The 24038-nt window shown below is 41.0% G+C and overlaps 1 protein-coding gene and 1 long non-coding RNA gene across 3 annotated transcripts; one reads left to right on the top strand and one right to left on the bottom strand.

Annotated features, from left to right (window-relative positions):
- Window positions 1-80: 80 nt before the first annotated feature.
- LOC100706554 (uncharacterized) lies at window positions 81-21653 on the top strand. 2 transcript variants are annotated; one of them, XR_003220629.1, is made up of 6 exons: window positions 916-1028; window positions 1509-2902; window positions 7717-7807; window positions 8642-9156; window positions 13341-13391; window positions 17058-21653. It is a non-coding gene; the product is annotated as an uncharacterized LOC100706554 (long non-coding RNA). The 2 variants fall into 2 exon arrangements; XR_003220628.1 differs by lacking the exons at window positions 916-1028; window positions 8642-9156 and adding an exon at window positions 81-144.
- Window positions 14844-17050, bottom strand: LOC112847208 (uncharacterized). The gene is made up of 2 exons (XM_025908358.1): window positions 16065-17050; window positions 14844-15764 (listed from the first exon to the last, which is right to left on the bottom strand). The coding sequence occupies exons 1-2, from the start codon at window positions 16160-16162 to the stop codon at window positions 15251-15253; spliced, it is 612 nt and encodes a 203-aa protein (XP_025764143.1). The 5' UTR covers window positions 16163-17050; the 3' UTR covers window positions 14844-15250.
- Window positions 21654-24038: the final 2385 nt, after the last annotated feature.

The following is a 24038-nucleotide window of genomic DNA, read 5'->3' on the forward strand; positions in this document are numbered from 1 at the left end:
TGGGACTGTGCATTGGAAGTTTTTCTTTTTTTGTCCTGCATTTGGGTATTTCCTTCACAACACACAAACACAAGCAAACTACAACTCAAAACAGCTTCCTTTTGTAAAAGAATAGAAAGCTATTTTAAGCAGAGAGCCCAAAAGGTAAACTCATCTCTCTCATTACGGGGTAATATATTCTGTTGGTTGGTGCACAAAACAGAAATGCTTTCCCCCTGCATTTCAGCACCGGGCCTGGTAGACCTTTGCTTCCTGTCACTGTTCTTGCTTTATCCAGATGACAATCACTTTTAAATTTAAAGAGCCCTTCTTTTCCTTCGTGCACCTCATGTAATTTAGACATTGGTCCTAAATGCATAAAATCCTCTTAACTTCGCCCCAACAAAAATGTAACACTCAAAAAAGGCAGGCCAAGCATATACAGGTCAACACAAATTACAGCTCTGTGACACTTCAATCCCCTGATTTTGAGGCACTGGTGAGTCTGTGCAGCTCTCCATCAAAATAAAGCACAAGAGGACCCCTGAAGAATTTTCCAATTAGGAGCCATGAGCATGTCTCAGAGCTGGAGATGAGATGCACAGCCACATCGCTGTAACTTGACATTCCTCACAGCCACTTGTGTGAACTTTCATCAGTCTGGCGTCCATGCACCAGAGGTTTCACGACAGCAGAGTCACAGATTCAGGTGGTGAGGAATGTCATCAGTGGTTAAGAATATCCCTGTCCTGCTGTCTGGGAGAAATATAACTGCAGTCTAATGACACAGACAGCAGAGACCTTTAAGATATGTGTTTCAAACAGTCTTGTCTTTGCCCATTCTAGAGTTACGTTGCCAGGTTATTTTGTTCCACCTGACAACAGTAATTATACAACCTGAATGGGATACAAATTGTAAAGTGGATTAAATTTACTGATGTTCAGAACTGCAGATCATTGTCATCGAAAATACAAAGGCCTCTGTTGAAGATTTTATACTATTGTACCGGATGGAATGAAACCAAATTGACTCTACGACGAGCCTCCAGGTTTGTTACCATCAGTTTGTTATAACTGACGTGAGGAAAAAAAGACCAAGCTGGAAAACTTAAGAAGCCTGCAAGTCTTAAATTTGTGTTTTGTCAGGAAATAAGTCAAATATTGACCACAATAACAAATGCACAAAGCGATTTCTGTAAAGGTGCTGACACTGTGTGCATGTTAAACCCATCTCACGCTCACCATCTATCTTGCTCTCTCTGTGAAGTGAGAAATTATCCATAGAAATTTGGTAATACCATATTCAGATGGTTATTTTCATTACAGTTATTTAAAAAAGGATCAGGCAGGCAGGAAAAACGTTGGCCAAACGTTGGTCAATTTCAATAATGTCATTACTCTTGTCCAGTCATCTTCTCTCCTGTCTTGTTTGAGCCAATCAGCCTTCACTCTGTGGTTTAAATCCATGCTCTGTCATTCTCTTTCTCATTCATGCAACCCATTTCCTCCCCATCTCCACCTCACCCAAGTATGAGCTCTATCCAAGTCTTGCTCTTCATCTTCATCACCACCAGCATCTAGACTGCAGGGGTTCTGTCCTAAATCTGATGACCGCTGGGATTCTGTGCTGCCATGATGGTTTATTGGAGTCTAAAATCCAAGTATATCATTATTTTTTTCAAAATTTCTGTCTCAATAGATCACATTCACTTCTTCCAAATGATCTCTCATTAACGAGAGATCATTAATGCACAAATACCTGATAAATAAGTGATGCGTTAAGGTTTAGAGATGGGAATTAGGCTTTAAAGATCTAAATCATTTTTTTGTCCCAAATTTTTTTTGTCCTGCTTGCATTTTAACCCTTTCATGCATGAATTATGACAACCTCAATCAGGATTTTTTTCTTAAGTATTTTTATTCATCTTCAGGCATGAAAAAAGATTTTTGAACTTCATTTTTTTTAAACCAGTACTTTTCAAAGTTGTCCACTTAGATGGACTACTGCTGTGTATGGAGTGACACATCAGTGTCCAATGTAGTGGTTTATGTGCAAGTGCAAGTATACCATCAACACTGACACAAATACAAGAAAACAGCCTTTAAATAGCTGTCCACTGCAGTGACCACTATGCGTGAAAGGGTTAAAATAGGAGTTTATGGAGATTGGCTCATGTTTTGAGTCGGCCTCAAGTGGCCATTTAAGGAACTTCAGTTTGGCCCTTCTTTGCTGGCTTAATTTCTTTCAGCCCTGGAAGTTTCCACTTGGTTTAATTGCACAGTTTGGATGAAGAAATCCAGACAGAGAAACTGAAAGTGGCTTTAATGATAACAAATGAAGCTGAAGTGCATAGTCGGTACTGAAGATGAACCAGTACACAAGGGAGATAATTGGGGAAATGAGAGGCAGGTGTGCAGGCAGCTGATGATGAGGTGACTGGGGAAAACCTAGGCTGGCTGGCCGGGCGGGGCGGATTGTTGGATAATAGATGTTACAGCAGCTGATATTACATGCGGCAGAAAAAGTTGGAGAATAACTGGGAAAAAAAAAATCCAGTTGCATTTCATGGAAGCAGTGTAGAAACATGAATCATGCACAATAAGTGCGCGTACACACTGTAGCTTATATGTGCAGCGCAGGGTTGTTCTTCAATACTGCAGCATATCATCTTTTCTAATCTGGGATTGACTAATCCTCCTTTGTTCCTGATCCAGGCAAGGGGAGAGACAAACACCTGGTAACTGGGAAAAGATTTCCTCAGCTGTGCTTAAGGTTTACAGAATGGGTGGAATATGTTGATCCTGCTTTCTCTGTGAATGCAAGGTGGTGGTGGTGGACTCTTGGGACCATGTGCACCACCATCATGTTTCTCTCTACTCTGGCTTTTGTACTGCGCCAGCATTTCTTCAGCCGAAGTAAGACGTAAGTTATTAATTTTTTGTCCATCTGAGCTGATGGTTTTTGCCTTTGTTTAGAGCAGCAGTCATGCAGTACAAGTACATTAGTTTTCATATAATAAAACTGCTACATCTTAAACTCATGGTTTACCTGCACTGGAGATTTGACTTTGGTTTGACTACTGAAAACACGACTGCAAATTAATTCTTGAAGGTGCCACAGGTGACTGAAGTATTTTGGCAATCAAACTCTGTATTTTAGTATTATTTAATTTTAATTTTACAATGTTTTTTCTACTTGTGGAGCTTGATATCACTGAATTTAAGTGGACTGCTGTAATCTGCAGTGTTATAATATTATATGCCCATCATGGTCAAAGTAATTGCTTGAATGTTTGGAAGCAATCCCCAAACATTCAACTTGAGATTTTTTTTTCTACTCCCAGTTCGTTATGATGTCAGAGTGAGTGGATAACCCTAATATGGTGATCTCAAACACATGGCATTATCTGCAAACACAGCAGCTCTGCCCACCTGCTCTTCACACCTTTTTACGAGGGGAAGCCAATCAGAAGAAAGTTACCTTTGGGGGGGGGGGGGTACGAGCTAACACAGCAGCAGCAAATGGAGAATGAACTGAAGAGGGTCACCAAGGTTCAGTAGTTTATAGAATGGAAGAATATAAACGCAAAGCTGAACGACAGCGTAATATATTGCCTTTAAAGTGATGCTCATTAACAGTCAAATTCATTCTGAAATGCTTCAGAAAATAATTTTTAAATGTTTATGCAAATGTAGAATATAAGATTTTGTTCATGTATTCATTGGAGTCTTTAGTGGTATTTACACCAATTTTTTTTGTTGCCCTCTCACACAGACAAAGGCATACACACACATATTTGTGATGCAGCTTTAATGACCGTAAGTGCGCATTTGCTGTCACTAACATGCTTCTTGGTTTAATCTAATAGAAATCCTGACCTCTGGTTTATTTTCAGCACTCTGTAGGAAACCATCCCTTCTAAGTAGTGATCAAATGGGGAAAAAGTACAAAATGTCTTTACTCTCTGACCTTGCTCAACAATACAATCATAAGCATCATGTCACTTCTATGTGAACCCATGTCTCAGAAACTTTGAGATTCAGGTAACTATTTTAAAAAGCATTGGAATTTATTTTGCTTTCATCATCTGCCCTGGATGAGAAGGGGGTCTTTTTTAGGATACATTGCTTCAGATGTGCTCATTCTCAGGTTGGCACATACTGATTTCTCCACACAGTAATGTATAATGTGGTGCGACACCTCGGTTGGAGGTCTATACCTACTGCCAGAGTATGAGAAAGCACGGACGACAACATGAGTTCTTCTTGCCTTCAAATGTGCAGCCCCTGGGCTTGGTCTGTCTCCGTATCTTTACCTCATAATGATGTTCATCACTTACAGATGAACATAGCAATTATTTAGTGTGAACAACAGTTCAGTTTAGGGCTTGAACTTGTTCAGAGGTGACTGTGTGCTGGAAAACAAGCAATGATTACTGTGAAATGTTGTTGACTTTCACCATTAGTCAGCTTCATAGTGGCTGTTCTTTCACTGAAGGGAATTTCTGAGAACTGGATGCTATTTTTAGTTAGAAAGAAGTAAAAGCTGACTGGAAATACCAAAATTATGGTGAGAGCTGCTTTAACACAAAAAGACTACAATTGCAAAGGTAATCTTTCAAAGAACTGTGTTATATAAATACCAAAAACACTTTATTATGATGTGGCTGACTTTTTCCTCCCCAGTTATTACATGATTATATTTTTGTCTCCTCTCCCTCACCATTGGTTTTAAATGTTTGATATTCTTTAATTCAACCATAATTCAGCTACACACTGTGTATAGATTCGGGATCTATTTTTTAACTCTATATTAATGTATCTAGATCTATCTAAACTTTCAAGTTTAGATAATTTTACTGTGCAGAGTTTGCTTGTTTGGAGATGTTGATTCAAGCACTTGAAATTACTGCCGATGAAAATTGGAAAATAAATAAAAATCTGTTTCTGCTAACTCTGCTATCATAGGCTAGCTAGCTCCAACCACAACTTTATTGACATTTGCACCATGAACACATCACAGTAATAGGAAGGAAGAAGGACGTGTTGAGATTTTAAGCTGTGGGCTGTCATTATTGTCTTCTTATTGAGACAGCATCTCCATGTCACCACTACAATCAATGCCAGGCTGTAGCACATCAAAAATCACCTCATTCAACATTACCATGGCATTGACCTGCCAATCAGATTCAAGTTCTGTTAATTGGAAGTAACTGAATGTCATTTGGGGTTGTTCAGGCCCACTTTAATCACTGTGTTCTACCTAGTTTAAGAGGGTTACTACTGTGTGTGAGCTCGGTAAGATATATTTTTTTAAAAGTGCCTTGAGCTGCCTTTTGTTGAGAATTGGTGCTATATATATTAAAACTGATCTGAAATGTGGGCTCCTGACTATTAACACTAGTCAGGGTTCTAAATACAATCTCATAATAACGCACAAATTTTCTCAAGTATGATATCTGAATAGGAGTTTAATATGAGCCTGTTAATATATCCTGTGATGGATTTAGGCCTTTTTCTCAGGAGCACTATTTTGCTCAGTAATTGCCTCGGATTTAAACTGTCAGTTTTCTCAGTAATGCTGGCACATCCAATAATACCCATCCTTTTGTTCTGGCGTTAAATTAATGCAGAACAAACACCCCAATTACACCGTACTCTATTTCCTGTGAGGTTAAATCGAATGTAGAGAGCGGGTTAATGGGAAAGGTTTTCTAAGTTTTCAGAGCTGATTTTTAAAGGAATTGATAATTATATGAAACAAATTCACACAAGCTAGAAATTCCTATGACACAATATTAAACATATTGCCACTTAGATGTGTATCGATACATTTTCACACAAACATACCTATATCCAGAGTTTATGCATATTTCACATCATGTCATGCCAAACTCCCTTTTTTAGTCTTTGCTTGATTAATACATTTTCACACACTTTAAAGTGATCCCATTATGCTAATTTACAACAGCATATTTTTGTTCTTGCACTCTACTACAAAACATTTCCAATAGTTGCAGTTCAAAATGATCTATATCTTGTTTCAAGGTGGTACACTTCCTTAGTTCATCCAGTGTCTTAAACAGGCTGTTTTACCCCCCTGCCCCCTTATCATATGCCAGCTTTCTTCTGATTGGCTGCACCATGCAAGCAGAAGGTTTTAACAGCAGGTGCTGGAGCCTTAAGTATACGCCACTCTTGCTGACATCATACAAACACAAGAGTGGAAAACTGCTGTCAGAACGACCCAATATCATGGCAAAGCATGTTTGCATTTTATGCTTTGCCTCTCCAAAACATGAAATAGACACACATGCCGAAGTTGCTGTAACAGCAGAGAGAGATACCTTATTTCAAGCAAAAATCACAGGAAAGTGTTTACAAAACATTACAAATACAGTTGCATGTTTTTAGCCACCTATCTTAATAGTTTCCAGCGATTAAGGACCCTGGAATGTACTTGATACATTTGTGCTTTTAAATATATTATCTGCCCCTGCTGGTCATGCAACTTCTGCATTCATGCCCGTTTCATGTCTTGGAGTAGCAAAGCTTGAAATGGAAACAGTGGACCGCCATGTCTAATACACGTTTTGCTGTGATACTGGGTTGGTCAAAAACATTTTATTTAGAGCAATCTGAAGCCAGAGCTTTTAGCTCAAAGAGAACATTTGTACTTTACTCCACCAGAGTTAATATTATGTCACAGAAAATAAACAAAAGCATAATATGTTCGCTTTCATCAGCTGTTTCTACCCAATGATCTGCAAAGACGATTGAATCAAAGGGTTGTGAGCCTCAGCCTAAGATCGTTTCTCATAGAAGTTCATGGTGGAATTTGAGGTCTGCTTAGGGAAACTGAAGACAATGAGCCCAAAGTGTAAAGCCATCTTACCCTAACCCTAAGAATGATAGTTTTGCAGTATAATTCATTATTGTATTTAACCATTTTAGGGTTTTTGGGGACTATTTTCATCCGGGGTTGGGGGTTTTGGCACTGTAGACCTGATATGTGAGAATTTGATGCTGGTTAGCCTTTAAAACATCCTTTGTATGGCATATAAGCCATATGATGATGGATTATGTTATACCAGCATTATATATTCTCTGTGCTGTTCATATCAATAGCTCCTGCTCCTGCTGCTCCTTACCCGCTCAATCCAGCAGCATCATCACCCAAACCATATACAATGTTTTGGTGGTGTGAGCACATCTGAAGCAGCCTGTTTCCTGCTGTGTGAGAAAGGGGGGAAAAAAAAAAAGTCTGATTTATGTTTTCTAAAACAATCCAAAGTTAGTTGTGAAAATTTCCTATGAAGACCCTAATAGCTGTTTTCCAAGTGAAATGCACTGATTTTGTCCTCAAAGGGATTGAACAGTCATCATTAGGGTGTCGAGCGTGTTTTGTGCGTGGTCTCTGAGCAATTCCTTCAGTTAAAAACTGCAGCAAAACCATGGTTGTTGTTCCAGAAACTTATTGTGCAGAGAAAATCACATCAACGCGGGAACATTTTCACTTCCCATTTAGGTTCGCATCATAAAAGATCCTTCTCATTATAAGAAAACAAACAAGTCCAAGCTGACCAGCAAAACAGAACATTTTTTCTTCTTCCCAGAATGCTGATGTTATACCTCCATTATCTCGTCACTTATCAACTTCACAAGTACTTTTTTCATTGCCATATCCTCTCTCTGACCCCCGTGTGCCCCACTCCCCCACTCCCTCCTCCATCACAGCTTTCCAAAAGGCTCACGGGAGAAGGAGTCACCATCGGTGGAGAGCAAAGACACTGACAAGTGACATTCACTTAATGGACATCCAGCTCAGGTAAGCATTAATGGATTTTGGTGCCACAGATCATTTCCATTAAATAATCACAGATAAAAGCTTTTGTTGTGGCGTTTATCGGTGAACCCTTTTTTAAAACAACTTTTTGATGTAAGAAGCAAAACTTCTTTTCAGAAAGTGCTGTTTTCCTGTTTTGTTTTTTCTCTCATTCACCTGCACCAGTAGTCTTAGTTTGCTCATGTGGTTTTTACTACTTTTGATACTGTTCCTGGGCAGCATGGTGATGAAGTGGTCAACTTTGTTGCCTCATAGCAAGAAGGTCCTGGATTCAAATCCACCACCTGGCTGGGGCCTTTCTGTGTGGAATTAGACATGTTCTCCCCATGTCTGCATGATTTCTCTCTGGGTACTTCAGCTTCCTCTCACAGTTGTAAGACATCCAATTAGTGAGTTAAGGCTGAGTGGTGATTCCAAATTGGTTATAGGTGAGAATGGTTGCCTTTCCCTCTGTGTTAGCCTCTCACCCTGTGGCAGCTGGGATGGGTTCCAGCCCCACCGCGACCCTGATGAAGATAAATGGAAGACTGACTGTTTGCTTTAATTCATGGAAAAATATTTTTTTCAGAAGGGAAAGCCATCCAGCTGAAACAGATGATACGCTCACTTTGACTTCCCAGTTTTTTAGATTCATCTATATTTAAAGTCATGTTTTTAATGCTGCACATGGACATGGTTTAAAAATTTTAAGTCTTTATTTCAGCCACCAGTTCGTATTCATATTCACGTCAAAAATATTTTGAGGAATATATCCAGCTCCTATATTCAGTGAAGGCCAAGCCCCTGTTTGTTTAAATGTGTTTTATTTGTCCACAGCTTCCAGCATGAATGGTTTGAATGTTCAGACTCAATAGGAGCGTGCTGGAAAGGTGACACCTGCATTATTCTGCAAAACCCTCATACCGCACCCTAGCCTCCTCTAATGTTCACAGCCCAAAGCCAGCTGAAGCATCTTCCATTATTTAGAAACGCTGCACTGAAAGGCAATCTAGCATTAAAAAATGTGCATTCTCTCAGCTTTTGTTGGACTGATAATGGGACCGTAACAAGGCAGCACTGTCTATACTGCTACCTTATATCATCCTAAAACAATGACTACCACCCACAGTTTGGCTCTGTGCTAACAGAGATCAGTTTCCAGACTCCAGTTACACTTTGAAAACTGTGTTGGCCCTTTGAGGAACTGGTTGTGGTCAGTGCTGTGACCCAGCACACTACGTGGAGGCGACATCATGGCTAAGAGAGGAGACAGCAGGGCAGCCGATGCATTGTTGCCAGGGCACTGGAGGGATCTGAGAGAGTGGAGCATAGAGAAGAGACAAAGCCACAGAGTAAGACTGTTTTTCCACAAGCTGTCCTGAACATGTTGTAGTCTTGTTTTCTAGGTACAGAACAAACTGAGAGCATCTGCACATTGCGGACTACTGCCAGCACAGTCAATACTAAGTAATTTAGACAGCATGCTATCTATTTTGGTCAATTCAATAACACACTGATTATCGATCAGAAGATCAGTCAATGTCACTGCTCCTTTATTATCTCTGCAAATTATTCATAATTTGCATTTGACTTTTCTCGTGCTGCTGCTTTCAAGGATACAGCAGTTAATGAATTTAAGGCTCATCATCACAAGAACTAATGGATTGAGCTTGTTAGTGTTTGTCAGATTGAACTGACTAAGCTGTCCATTACAAACCATCATGAGACAGGTTAGTTTTACTAATATTTTTTACATTACCAATACTTTTTACATTATACATGCTTCCCTTAGGCAATATTATTAGAAAACACTGTATAAATTTTTATTGCTATGCAGATAGTACCCAGCGTTATCTATCTATTAAGCCCAATGACAAAAATCAACTAGTTAACCTAATGTCTTAAAGATATAAAGGCCTGGATGACTTCTAATTTCTAAATTTAGGTAAAATTTAGGTACGCAGTAGAAACTGGTGTATAACCAGATGCTTATGTTATATGACATTACCATGGCCTCCAGTGAGGAATCTTGTAGTGATTTTTGATCAGGATATGTCCCTCAATGTGCACATTAAACAAATATGGAGAACTGCCTTCATTCATCTGCTCTGTACCGTCTCAGACTAATGCTAAAAAGCTAGTTCATGCATTTATTACTTCCCGGACTACTGTAATTCATTTTTGTCATGTTGTTCTAAAAGTTCATTAAAAAGCCTTCAGCTGATCCAAAATGCCTCGAGTACTGACAAGGATTGGAAAGAGAGCATAGTTCTTCCATAGATGCTTCTCTTCATTTACTACCTGTTAAATGTACAATTTATAATTTTAATTTTATTTGAAATCTTAAAAAAATCTGGCTCTGTCATATATTAAACATCTTATAATACCTTATTATTCTACTTTATTCTCAGCCTGCAGAAGGTTTCTTCCTGTTTTTTCTTCCTACTGTTGGCAAGTGCTTGCTCATAGGAGGGTGTTTGATTGTTGCATTTTATTTTTAATATTGTAGGGTCTTTATCTTGCAATATAAAGCACTTTGAGACATCTGATGTTGTGAATTAGCACTTTGAATAAAATTGAGAAGAATTTGGTCTTACTGATGATGTCTTGTTGCAGTAGTAATTCTGGTTAGTTACAACAGGAAGTGCAGGTTCAGATATTCGGTTTGAGTGCTTGATTGACGAGAAAATGACTGAATGCTCCAAATCAAAATATTGTAGTTCTGTGGATAGCAAGCCCACCTTAACCAGTGAAGGAAAGCTGGATAGTTTGGATGTATCCATAGATTAGCAAAATGTTATGCCATATCTCTATGCAATCTTTATCCAGTTATGACACGTGCACAATTTGTCACTTTACACCAGACTTTCCCTCAGAACAAAACTGAAAAATAACTCATAATAAAAACTGTTTCTCGGAATAAACTACTCTCTCATTTTCATCCTGGTAGTTTCCATCATTTATATTCCTTAAAATCTGCAAAGCTTGTGAATTTTTGGTAACTTGTTACTGTCCTTGATGAGTAAGGCATTACACAGGCCAAACTACTTGCTATAATTTATTTCTTAAAGCCTTCCCTTCATATTCATCGGGTAAAAGCCAGACTTCAGAAATGTTTGTTTTCTACAGAACCAGTAAAAATGTGGGACTTAAGATGTGGGAGAAAAGCGAGTCTTTCAACACATATTTGTTCACTTGGTGATGGAGAGTGGTGTCAAATATATCAATACAAATCTGCCATAGGTGTTTAATGGGGATATTTAAGGCCATAGCATGTAATTCCTATCTTTTTGTTCAGTTGGCCCATGTGCCCTTTTGGTATTGTTAGATTTGACATCACTTCAAATAGGATAAAAATGTTTCACCATAGGTGAACACACAGAATAACTGTGCACTGTTTTTCAGGGACCCTTTCCCCAAAAGCATAAAATGGACACAAAACATGTCCAGCAAATACCCTAAAAAGAGCCACCAGATCACCTGACAGCAGGAGTCAAGTGCTCAAGACTGTCCTTTAGACGATGTCTTATCTATACATGCTTATATATTTACCAATACAGGATAAAACACTGCCTTACAATCAGGTGAAGTTCTTAAACCCCACACCTACATTTTTTGTGTTTTTTGACTGAGCTGATATTGAAAAATGTCACAGAAATATGTACCCATTAAAGTATTAATTAGTTTGGTTAATGAAGCTGTGAACACAAGTAAATTACCTCACAGTGACCATGAAGCAGAATGGCACCATGCTGTGCTCACAGCAAATATTAAGAAAGACGAGGACGAATCAGCCCATCGGCACAGATCTGTCTCCAGCTGTGTGTGAACTTTTAATTTATGTGGAAATTAAATACCTTAACCCCTTCCACCCAGGAGGCTGTGTCAATTATAAAAGCACCGTTTTTCCAAGTTGCCATGGGCGACTCATTCACTAAACTACTACGTATGACTAAAATTCTGCTTCAACAAATTGAGTAGAGCCGCAGTGCTGAAACATTGGTATTACAGACTCTAATTTATCCTTTTTCTTTATAAAAGTCACTGGTCATGGCCGGTCTGAGTATTTCTGCTGGTTTTTTTTGCACAATCCTTGTCTGGGGTTTGCAGAGAATGGTCTGAAAATTAGAAACTTTTCAGTTGGCAAAATAAATCCATTTGGTATCCTTGTTGGTCTTCAGACAACAATTCTGACGGCTAAAGAACCAAATGGAACAGACAAAAGAAAAAAAAAAAGAAACTCTTCAGTTCTCAGGGTCAAAATACTTTGATTCCAGACGTCAAAGGAGAATAACCAGACTACTTCAAGCTAAAGACAACAGTAACTCATTAAAATCACTGTTTGCAGAAGAGCATCTCTGAACTTGCACAGCCTCACTAAAACTGGAACACTGTTAAAGTGTTGGCTGGTCTAATGAGACTCAATTTCTGTGGCAACACTCTTTTCGTAGGGTCAGAATTTGCCAAAAACAACATGTAAGCAGGGATCCATCCTGCCCTGTGGCAAAAGTTTAGGCTGGTGGTGTAATGTTTTGTGGCACACTTTGGGCCTCTTTGCACCAACTGGACATAAGTTATGCATATCTGAGCCAAGTCCATCACTTTATGACCACAGTGTACCCATCTTCTGATGGCTGCTTCCAGCAGGACAATGTATCAGATCATGAAGCTCAAATCCTCTCAAACTGGTTTATTGAACATCACAATGAGCTGACTGCACCCAAATGGCCTCCACAGCCACCACATCTGAGTTCAGCACAGCACCTTTGGGATGTGGTGAAACAGGAGTTTCACATCATGGATGTGCAGGCAACAAATCTGCAATGATTGTGTGATATTGTCACGTCAACATGGACCAAAAACTCTGAATATTTCCAGCATCTTGTTGAATCGATATTACAAAGAATTAACAGACCTCTGAAGGAAAAAAAAAAACGGGGTCCAGTCTGGTGTTATATATACTTTATAAAAGAATAGTAATGATGCATAAATCAGACTTTCTTCCTGATGAACTCCTAACTAAACACCGATTAAAACAACAATTACTTAAAAATAATAACTAATGAGTAACTTTGTGTCCCTTGTTGTAAAGGTTTACTTCAAATCAATGAGACAAGAGACAAAAACCAGAAAACTAACATGTATTTGCTGAAAAACTGCCCACGCTGGACCTCCTCACACACTTAACATGACCTTGAGACAAATGTAGAGTGTCTTCAAACAGAAAACATGTCCTGTAAAGCGAGGTATGTTGTTTAAATTGGTTACACTGAAGGCTGCCCTTTCCATCTAAACTTAAGCAGACCACCTGTGTGTGTTAGAGGTGCAGTAAGGTTGGCCACCTCCCGGAGCCTCTTTAATATTTTATCAACCAAAATGTGAAAGCTCTCTGTATGCTCAGAACTGTCTGCTGTGATCAAAAGGCGCATGAGCCAATTTCGTTTGCAACATCTCTCTTTAAATGATGAAATACTTCATTTTGTTGCTTTCCCTGTGTCCCCTTTGACAACCCGCACCCACCTCCTGCTCCACACAGAGCTGGGTTTTAGATGTGGAAGCCGTGCTCAAGTCCATGGAAAGACAGCTGGTAAGTTGATCCAAGTCTGTCTTCATAAACATTAATAGATATTAATATATAATAAATCTAAATCAAAATGATAAGCTGTTAAACTCCTAAAAATGTTTAGTTCAGGGCATCGTCTGAAGTTCTCCTTCCTTGCACGCTTTTCTCACTTTTGGTTCAAACGTCTACTTGTGAAGTTTTGTGTTTGTTTGGTAGCTAAACTGGTGTTTCTAAGCTGTTGGTAGGTGTGGATATAATTGTGAATGGATGGTAATAAACTCCAGAAAATGTAGGTGGAATTGGGTCAGGAGAAACTGCCCTGCAGCAGGAGGCAGTTTACATCAGTTATATTCTCACTACTGCCTCTCCCTACAGTGTGTGGCTTATGTGCATCGAGTGTGCATTCAGGCATCACGCAGGTTAGAGGCTGTTTAATGACCAATCTATTCCAGCTGCAGCGCTTATTTGTATTCCCACAGCACATCCGTCGAGGCTGCAGCGCCGGTCGCGGTCACGGATGCATAAGAGAAGCAGTCTGAGCGAAACCAAGCCTGAAAACGTCCTTCACACCGTAAATGGACTGAGTCTGTGAATCTAATTGGATATTTAGATCTGTATCTATTTGTGATATTTTCTTGAAAACTTCAAGACAACATCTCCTAACATTACAAATTCAGTTTCACATGTCTTTGTGAAAGGGGGCAGAATGGCACAGTGGTTAGTGCTGTCACTCTGCAGCAAGATGATTCCTGCTTTGAACCTCCTGGTCACAGTCTGGCGAGGGCAGACTGTATGAGTTGACAAGAAGGACCCAAAACGCAGACTACAAGGAACAGGGAACAAAACTTGAATGTTAACAAAAGCGAGCCGTTTAATATGGCTGATAAAAAGGGTACAAACAAAGGGCAAGACAAACTGAAGTAAAACTAACATTAACCTAAACTGGGAGAACTAAACAACAAGAAAAACCTAGACATGAAACTTGGAAACATGGCATGGACAACAGACGACCTGACAAATGACACACTGAAAACAGAGGACTTAAATACACAGGAGGTGATTAGGGGAAGTGGGAACACATGGAGGAACAGCTGACTGACATGAGCCTAATGACAGGACAAGGGAAGTGAAACTAAATACAATGAACAAAGAACACATGACTCCTTCAAAATAAAACAGGAAACATGAGACAAACTTGATAACATAAGACACGCAGCATGAAACACAAAGGGTGAGGGAAATTTAAATACAGGGGAAGAAAACACAAGGAGTCTAATAACCAAATGAACTTCGCTAATCTAATGAACTTAAACATAAACAACATCCAAATAAACTAAAACTTAAAACGCTGGGTCAACAGACCCAGGAACATGACAGAGCCCCCCCTTCAAGGGCGGATTCCAGATGCCCCAAACGATGAAAAAAGAAAACGAAAACAAACATGAAACAAAATCAAAACAACCCACCCAGGGCGGGCGGTGGGGGTCCAGGACGGAGGGCCTGAAACAAAACCACAAAAAATAAAGAATCTGAATCACTCAGTCCAAACACAAGGGCTTAAGAGTCCGAGACCCTGTGTCAGGAGGGCGACCATGATCTCGGCAGAAAAGGAGTTCATGGTGAAGTAGTTCAGGTGGCCGACCTGGAGGCCGATGGCACAAGAGTCCAAAGTCAGGCAGATCAGGGGGCCGTCCTGGAGGTCGACAGCATAGCAGTTCATAGTTCAATGGTTCAGGGGGCCGACCACATGGAAGGTGGCAGTGGCGAAGCAGGTATGGCTGGCCACACTCGGCGGCTTGACTCGTGGCCGGCGGCGACGTGGACGAGACCTGTCGGGCGGCTTGGCTGGCGGTCGATGGCGTAGACAAGACCTCTCAGGTGGCTTAGCAGGTGGTCGACGGTAGTGTGGATGTGACCCCTCGGGTGGTTTGGTGGGTTTCCGTGGACAGGCTGTTTTGACAGGCCCCGGAAACAGCCATGCTGGACGTGGCTTGGCAGGCGAGACGAGCAGAGGCGTGGCGTCGACCTCTGGCTGGGTCGTGGCGGACCAGATAGTAGCGCTGCAGGCGACGGCGTGGAAGCCGCAGGTGGTGGACCAGGTGGTGGCGCTGCAGGCGACGGCGTGGAAGCCGCAGGTGGTGGACCAGGTGGTGGCGCTGCAGGCGACGGCGTGGAAGCCGCAGGTGGTGGACCAGGTGGTGGCGCTGCAGGCGACGGCGTGGAAGCCGCAGGTGGTGGACCAGGTGGTGGCGCTGCAGCAGGTGTGGCAGGATGCTGGACGGGCTCGGCTGAACCTCCAGTTGACGCGGCATGAGGCTGGACGGGCTCCTCGGGCCCTCCAGCGGACACTGGAAAAGGCTGCACAAACTCCAACTCAGCCCCTGGCTCCAACCTGGCCTGGATTACAGTCCCACAGCGGCTTAGCTGAGCCTCATGGCTAGCATTTCCAGTGCAAACAGTCTTATAATTTGGCTTCTTGGAAGCATAGTTCGTGGCATGATCAATGCACAGAGAAGCTAGATAATTTTGCAAAGGGATAAGATGGTCCGTGGAAGACTTGGCCGAAAAATTCTCAGTCTTAGTCATTTCAAAATCATAAACAGTCTTTTTATAGCCGGACTCATGAACTGGTAAGGCAGTGTTAGTTTTAATATTCACCTTAGAAAAAACATGAGGAGCCAAAATATAGTCACTCACTTCAAACCTTTGTGAGGTACGTTGATGACGTGAACGCCGCTTTTTTCTAGAAGCAGTTGTGACTGAAGCAGGGCTAATTGTGGGGTCTGGTTCCTCATCCAGGACAAGGACAAGGGAAGTGAAAACTAAATACAATGAACAAAGAACACACGACTCCTTCAAAATAAAACAGGAAACATGAGACAGACATGATAATACAAACTTATTATCATGTCATAAGATATAAGACACGCAGCATGAAACACAAAGGGTGAGGGAAATTTAAATACAGGGGAAGAAAACACAAGGAGTCTAATAACCAAATGAACTTCGCTAATCTAATGAACTTAAACATAAACAACATCCAAATAAACTAAAACTTAAAACGCTGGGTCAACAGACCCAGGAACATGACACTCCTGGTCAGATAGATGGAGACTCCAAATACATGTCCAAGGACGTGTTTGTTAGGTTAGCTACTTTATCCCACGTTGGCCTTAGGTATGGATGTTAGCAGCTGATGAGCTGCTGAATGTATCCCAAACCCCTAATATTACCATATATCTTGTGAGAAAAAGGATGGATCAGTGATAATAGAACTTGCTCTTATGTAGCGCTGTTCTACCCTACTGGATGTGGGGTATGTTTAACATGTACACTCCAATAAATGACGAGAAACTCAGGGTTCTTGCCCAAGGGTACTTTGGCATGTAGACTCATGGATTAAATCACCAAGATGACCTGCTCTACCTCCTGAATCACACCCAATATTTGGATCCAGATCCAGGTTGACCTTATCACTTTGAAGTTGGGCAAACCTTCAGCTCTGGTAAATTTTCAGTCCAAAGTCCAAAACTTTGAGAAACCTGCTAACAAACTGAACCAGTCAAACAGTCTCCTCAGCAGAAGTAACGACTGTGTATTTTTAGATGTGTTTAAATGTTTTTTCCTTGTATACCCTAATGTTGGCAGTGAAGCATCAAACTAAAGTTTCTTCTTCTTTTTTTTCTTCAGAATTCTGTTCTGGAGAAATGTCCTCAGTCGAAATGTGGAAACAGCCCAGTGGGTCCTCCATCTCCTTTAAGCCACAGCAGGTCTCGCTCCAGTCAACAAGCTGATCCGTAAAGTCAACTTTAGACGCTTTTCAACTTTCTGACAGCAAAACGAATCCCATATTTTTGCCCCAAACAGTCACTTGGAGTAGACAGACTTTGAGCACCGCTTGTTGACGGTTTTCCTTTATTCCAGCGACATAGAGCCCACAGAAGTGTACGCTCTGTGCCACGAGCACCAAACCTGATATGATTGGCAGCGTTGTTTGAGGTTTTTTTTGGCTTGCTAAAATCCCTTGTGCAATAATCTCTCCTCTTAAGTAGTTGTTTGACATTGCAGGGAGGAAAGCAATTTCACACCCGGTTGTATCATTACTCAACTGTTCCATAAGCGATGAAAACCTGACGGTCTCTGGAATGACTGAAAAACTTTGTGTCATTACCGAGCTGCCAGACCAGAAATAAACAAGTGTTTTCTGTGATGTACATGCACGGCCTGCTGCATCTTTATTTGAAGGGAAATCCACACCCACACTCCAAGCAGCACAAAAAAAATTAAAGCTCCCTGGCTTATTCGTTTCTATGATTGAGCCTTTTGCTCTGCACGTGGATTCCCAAGCATGTCGAATTACGACTAAATCATATAGCGTGACAATGGGGCCCCTATGCACAGGATCTTAGCAATTAATACTGTTTTTTCATCTTTTTATGGGCTGCATCATTTCCCTTGCCGACAAATGAGATCTTATTTCCTGCCTGATTACATAAGTGATTGGATCCTTATTGATATTAAGGTTGTGCGCTGCCCCAGAGATACCAGTGTGCGTTTAATGATACGTTCCAGTGGGAGCGACAGACCACTAAGTTATTTTCGAAAAGGGACTAAAACTGCCTCTGTTGCGGGAATATGGCCGACTGTTATGCATCTACTCTATTAAGAACTCTATTATTGCGAATATCCCTGTTTGTCACTCTGACAACTATGTACAACAAATCCCTCCAGCTGAAGTATTCCACTGGCAGAAGCCCGGGGAACTAATGAGCCTAATATGTCCCCAGGAACGTCGCCTCTGCCAAGTGTGCACTCTAAATCCTCCTGTGTAATCAAGGCGGTGCAGGACATAGATATCTGCAGATAGTGGCAGTAGTACTTCCATATCTCACTGCTGCCTCCTGCCCTGATGAGTCTGTCTGACTCAAATTACTAGGTGAAAGCGGGGCTTTTGTGCACCCGGTAACGTGGAGTAGCTTGGGTAATGACTATGGTCTTCCTGAACACTCTGGTAGACCATGGGAGTTAATCTAATGAAGGGGAGAGAGCCATGGTTCATAATTGCCTGAGAGAGATGCTGGAAGAAAGGTACACATGGAAACTCAAACCTGTTTTTCCTGCGCGCTCCAAACTCAGACGCTGCTGCAAAAGCAGGAGAGGAATCAAAGAAAAGAGATGCTGATGATAGTCGTGCATGTTAAGGACACAGAACATTTAAACATCAGAAATGTTTAATGCATGTAGCTATGCCATGATTTGATGTATTATTTCAGCGTTGTTCATCGGTGAGCTTTTACATTTTACAAACACAGACACAATCTGATAGTGTTCTTTTATTCTTCCTGAAAGAAATTCTTGTACTTAAAAACAGCAGAGAAATAAAAAATGGTGTCCAACAGATCAATCATTAGATGGACATTTAACTTCAGTGAGGTAATAAAAACCAAAGAAAAGTTTTTCAGAGTCGTTCTGCACTCATACTGTTTTAGCTGATTTTGAAACCGGATGTTACAGCCTGCTGCTGCAGACTCTTGGAGTTTGAGTTGAGGACCCAAACGCAGACAAAACAAGGCGTGGAAACAAACTTAAATTTAGCCAAGTGTGAGCCGTTTATTTAGGTTTTACACAAGGATACAAAATAAGGAAAAAACCAGAATGTAACCCAAACCTGTAACCTAAACTGGGAAAACTACTAAGAACCTAGGAAACCTGGAGACACAAGGAGAGGTGCGCAGACAACCTGATGATGAACACAGAGAAACTCACACAATAAATGCACATGAGGGTGATGAGGGAAGTGGAAACACACGAGGAACGCAGCTGGGATGAATAGGCCTAATGACACAAGAGGACGCAAAACTGAACACACTGAACATAAGATGAGAGACCGTCAATATAAAACAGGAAATGCGCAGACTAAGACACACAGACTTGACACTGGGACCGGAAAGAACAGGAGAACATGGAAACAGAGGGAGACAAAACACAAAGACATGACTGGAACTCGGAGAGCGAGGGACACGGAGGGGAGGAAGGGAGTGAGAGGGCGACCAAGGGATAAAGAATGAGAGGGAGATGAAGGGCTGGGGAGACATGGCATCAAACATGGGAACAGAAAAGGGAGAGGTGACACGGAGGGAGACACAAACATAACTTATCGAACATATACATGAACATCAACAAGAAAACATGCATCATAATTCTAACTAAACTTACAACCTAATCAGGTCTAAACTCTATACTAACTGTAAACAGTAAAACTTAAACATTTCCCCTAATTAGCAAAAAGGGATCAAAAATACAAAAGACACTCAAAATGCTGAGTCAATGACCCAGCACCCTCACACGGGAGAGGTTATAAAGACTGACGGTTGTGTTTTGTATTCACGTCAGTCGTCCTGTTTCACTAATTTGTGCCTCCTCCTGTGTGTGACCTGGAAATCAATCTCAGTACACCATGTTGTTAGACGTGTCTCAGCTCCTAAAAATACATCTGCAGGGCAGAGCGGAGCGGCCGCTTCGCTAGAAGAGCGATAACGGCAGATACACAGATGTATCCTTTTATAGAAGGATTTTCTGTCGATTACTGTTTCTATGTATTTTTAATTTAATTAAAATTGTCCATAAATATAAAAAAGACATCCAGAGGTAGACTTACTGGTGTGTTACGGATCATTGTTCTGGCGCATAACCTGAGTGAGCTTGAAGTTCAGGGCATGAGCTGATGGAGAGACGTCCTCCTTCAGGTCTTTCTGCTAGAGAGAATTGATGGTTCCATCAATTACAGTAAGTCGTCCTGAAGCAGCAAAGCAGCCCCAGACCATCACATTACCACCACCATGTTTGACTGTTGGTCTTTGTTTTTTTTATGAAATGCTGTGTTAATTTTATGACACATGTAACAACACTCAAAACATCCAAAACGTTCATCCTTTGTCTCATCAGTCCACTGAATATTTTCTGAGAAGTCTTGAGGATCATCAAGATTTTCTTATCTTTCTCCCACCAAATGTGTTCTTTTTGGTCAGTAGTAGTTTTCTCCTTGCATCTCCCATGGATGCCATTTTTGCCCATTCTCATTCTTACTGTTGAATCATGAACTTTGACCTTAACCAAGACAAGGAACAGAGTTCTTTAGACGTTGTTCTGGGTTCTTTATGACCTCCCGGATCAGTCGTTGGTCTCCTGTGAACATTCAGCACTGTTCCAAGTTGTCTCCATTTGTGGATAATGGCTCTCACTTCGGTTCATTGGAGTCCCAAAGCCTTAAAAATGTCTTCGTAACCCTTTTCAGAATGACAGACGATAGATGTTTCTGTGGATCATGACATGATCTGTTCATTTTTGAGATCTTTTAGCCTGCTTCACTTTGTCAGACAGATTTTTATTTCGTGATTCAACAGGCCTGGCAGTAATCCGGCCTGGGAATGGCCAGTAAAACTGAACTCAGACACAGAAAGATGTGGTTAATCACAGTTACAATATTAATTTGCTTTTTCCACACAGGGTAAACTGGGTTTCGATAGCTTTTTTTGTCTTAAAAAAAATCAAATCAGCATTTAAAAACTGCATTTTACATTTACTCTGGTTATTCTTATCTAACATAAAAAATTTTGGAAGATGTTATATGTGCAAGTGTGAAACATTTTCCACAGTTTAAAGTGAGGTGAGGAGGTCTCATTTTGTTAAATACCCCTTTGCCTCACCTCCTCTGCTCTCGGACTGCAATGTGAGGAGAGGAGTCATGGATGTGGAAATGAGAAGGGGAGTGTGTCTATGGCTAATGTGTGGAGTGCAGCAGTTGAGATGCATTGTTCATAATGTCGAGTAGTTTCTTAAACATCCTCCTCTTCACCACAAGGTCAGACATCACAAAGATGGACTTTCACATCGATTCATCTGCTGCACAAAGAAGTTTAGTCTTAGACATCTTAGGCAGGCCAACTTTAGACATTTTTTTTCAAATAACAAGAACATGGCTGACTGACAGTATCTAAACACCCAGCTCTGTTTGCTGTGGTTGAAAATGTTTGTATTTGGGAAGAATTCAGCGGTTATGATGACGTTTTACTGGGAAACAAATGCAGAGACAGAAAGCAGTAGCTGTGCAAACCCACAGCAGAGCCTGGATGCTCTGGCTTCTTAACGTGACTTGTTAATTTTTCATGCGGGTGCTTACCTTCGGCAAACATGGCTGATGATGACCTCACTGCTTTTCATTTACAGTGGGTTCTCTAAAAACTGCATCTCATTGCTTCCTTAATAATAAAAAAACCCCTCAAATTACAAGCCACCATTTCCTCTTTTTTGTGTTGTTGTTGTTGAGTGTCACAAGTCAAAGCAGGTGTCACATACTGCTACCATGGCAACATCAGTTTTAGGTCTTCAGTTAGCCTGAGAGTAAGGTGTCTCCTTGAATTAATCGGTCTTTATTCTTGTGAGACTGGCAAAATAACTGCAAATATATGCAAAGCGGTATGCACGGAACATTCAAACACTGAAGGACACAAACTGTAACAAAAAGCAAAAAACCTTTGACATGTGGTGGATTACTGAATCAGTACATTACTTTTTTAGTGGGTTAAAAACTTTGTGGTTATTATTGACTGTTTGGTTGGTATAGGAGGCAAAATGAACGTGAATTTGCACTGCTATCAGGTGACAGTATCTCGAGGACGTGGCTGCAGTGGGTAGATGCAGTTTTCACCTCACGTCCTCTTGTCCAGGCTGACCAAGGACATCGTTCACGCTTCAATTCAGATGATCTTAGGTTTTCCTTCTCTTTTTTTTCTTTTTCAGTTCAGTTTTGAACCTCTGAGCTAAAGTCACTAAACTTTACCAGGTAGAAAACACTCTAAACCCACAAAAGGGCAAAGAAGACAAAACTGGATCCACAAGAGGGAGAAAAAGAAGTAGGAAGAATTTTTCTTGTATCAAATATTTTTCTTCCTCTGTAGCATTCGGCACTCTTCTACCAGTTTACTTGGTTACCAGTTACCAGTTTGATTGGTCGGATACTGTTAATGTTGCCCCTTTAATGTAAACATGCAGGTGAATACCTGGGTTACCTTAACAATATGCTGATATCGCTCCGTGCGACTGTTATCCTGATTACTGATGATAAGTTAAGTGAATCCAGATAAAAAAAGTTTGGGTATGTCGAACCTGTCAGAGGTCAGAGCCTTGATGAGTGAAGACAGAACTATGTCTATAGCTTGTTCATTGGAAATGAGACACAGGCGGAAACAATTTAAAGCGGGTGAAACTAACGAGACATGAGAAAACTGTATCGTAATATACAGACTAAACAGGGGAACACACATAGCAGGGGCAAAACCAACAAACATAACAAAACAAGTGGTGAGTTTGCTCAGTCTGCCTACAGTCACAGGTATAGGGGGGAAAAAAACTATGGATGGGTTTAAGCAGAAAAAGTACTCCTTCGGTTTTAGACAAAGCTCTTTCCACAGTCTTACTGCATCCTAAGAAGCCTGCATCTCCAGTTGTCTCTACAGGGATATTATCTGTGATTACGCGCCATCGTAGAGGATAATCCACTGCAATCAAAATGATGTCCACACAGAATAAAAGAAGAATCTCAAATAAAACAGCAGTGCAAATTTGTTTCTTGCTCACATCTGCTCCTGTAATCCTCACCTGATAACCAGCCACAGGTGGAGACAGTAAAACAAAAGTCTGATTAAATGTCATTCAGACACAATTAGCACAGAACAGCAGCAATAACCGCCCTTCAAACTCTCCTCGAAACACCTGCATGCAAACACTCTCTCGCTGTTCCTCTGGGGTTGTATAGGTTGTGGTTTTGTCACGGGGGGGTTGAGTGGGATGGAGAGGTTATGAGAATAGCATGATGTCAGCTCAACCAGCATGCTTTCTTCTCTCAGCACCACCGAGGTACCACTTCAGACCATGAGGGGCAATATACAGGAGAGCTACTTCCAACGGGTCGCATCTAAGCGTCATGAGAGCTGACCCCGTGGCAGGAGGAAGAGAGGTGACAGGGAACCACAGCAGTGGGATGGCTGCCTGATACTCATCAAAGCCAGAAATAAGCAATATAGCCTGTTAAAGACTCAGGCCACGAACAAAACTTTGCAAGAAATAATGAAAAACATGTAGCCTATAACCCTTAATAATATTTTAATGAAACTAACCAAAATCCCATAAACCACTGTCAAAGGTAGAGCTACACACGACTGATTAAATCGTCTTTTTGGAGCCCGTTTGTGGGATTCGCTGAGATTTGCATCAGCAGTCGTGTCGAGGCTTGTGTCATAGATCATCCCAGTGGTGTTGGATGGTGTGAGGTCAGGGCTCTTTGTAAGCCACTCAGCTGTGTGTATGTGGCCATTGTCATGGTGACCTTCTTTAAACTGTGTCTAGAGAATATAACTATCTAAAAGCGAAATATTCTGTAGGCTAAAAATCCAAGGTTGAACACTGAAAATGGAGAAAATGTTTGCAAAGCTTCTATCTTTGAATCACTCAGAATATCACCCCAGTAAATTACTTTCTCAGAGATATGGGAGTTTTCTCCTGCACCACGAAATCAGTGAATGCTCAGAAACAGGTAAATTTCCAAAAACATCAGGAGTGTGAGCTCTGATTCTGGAGACTGTCAGCAATGCACACACCACCCTAACCTGTGCC

The sequence above is a fragment of the Oreochromis niloticus genome, linkage group LG6 (genome assembly GCF_001858045.2).
Source record: "Oreochromis niloticus isolate F11D_XX linkage group LG6, O_niloticus_UMD_NMBU, whole genome shotgun sequence".
In the NCBI taxonomy this organism is placed as follows: domain Eukaryota; kingdom Metazoa; phylum Chordata; class Actinopteri; order Cichliformes; family Cichlidae; genus Oreochromis; species Oreochromis niloticus.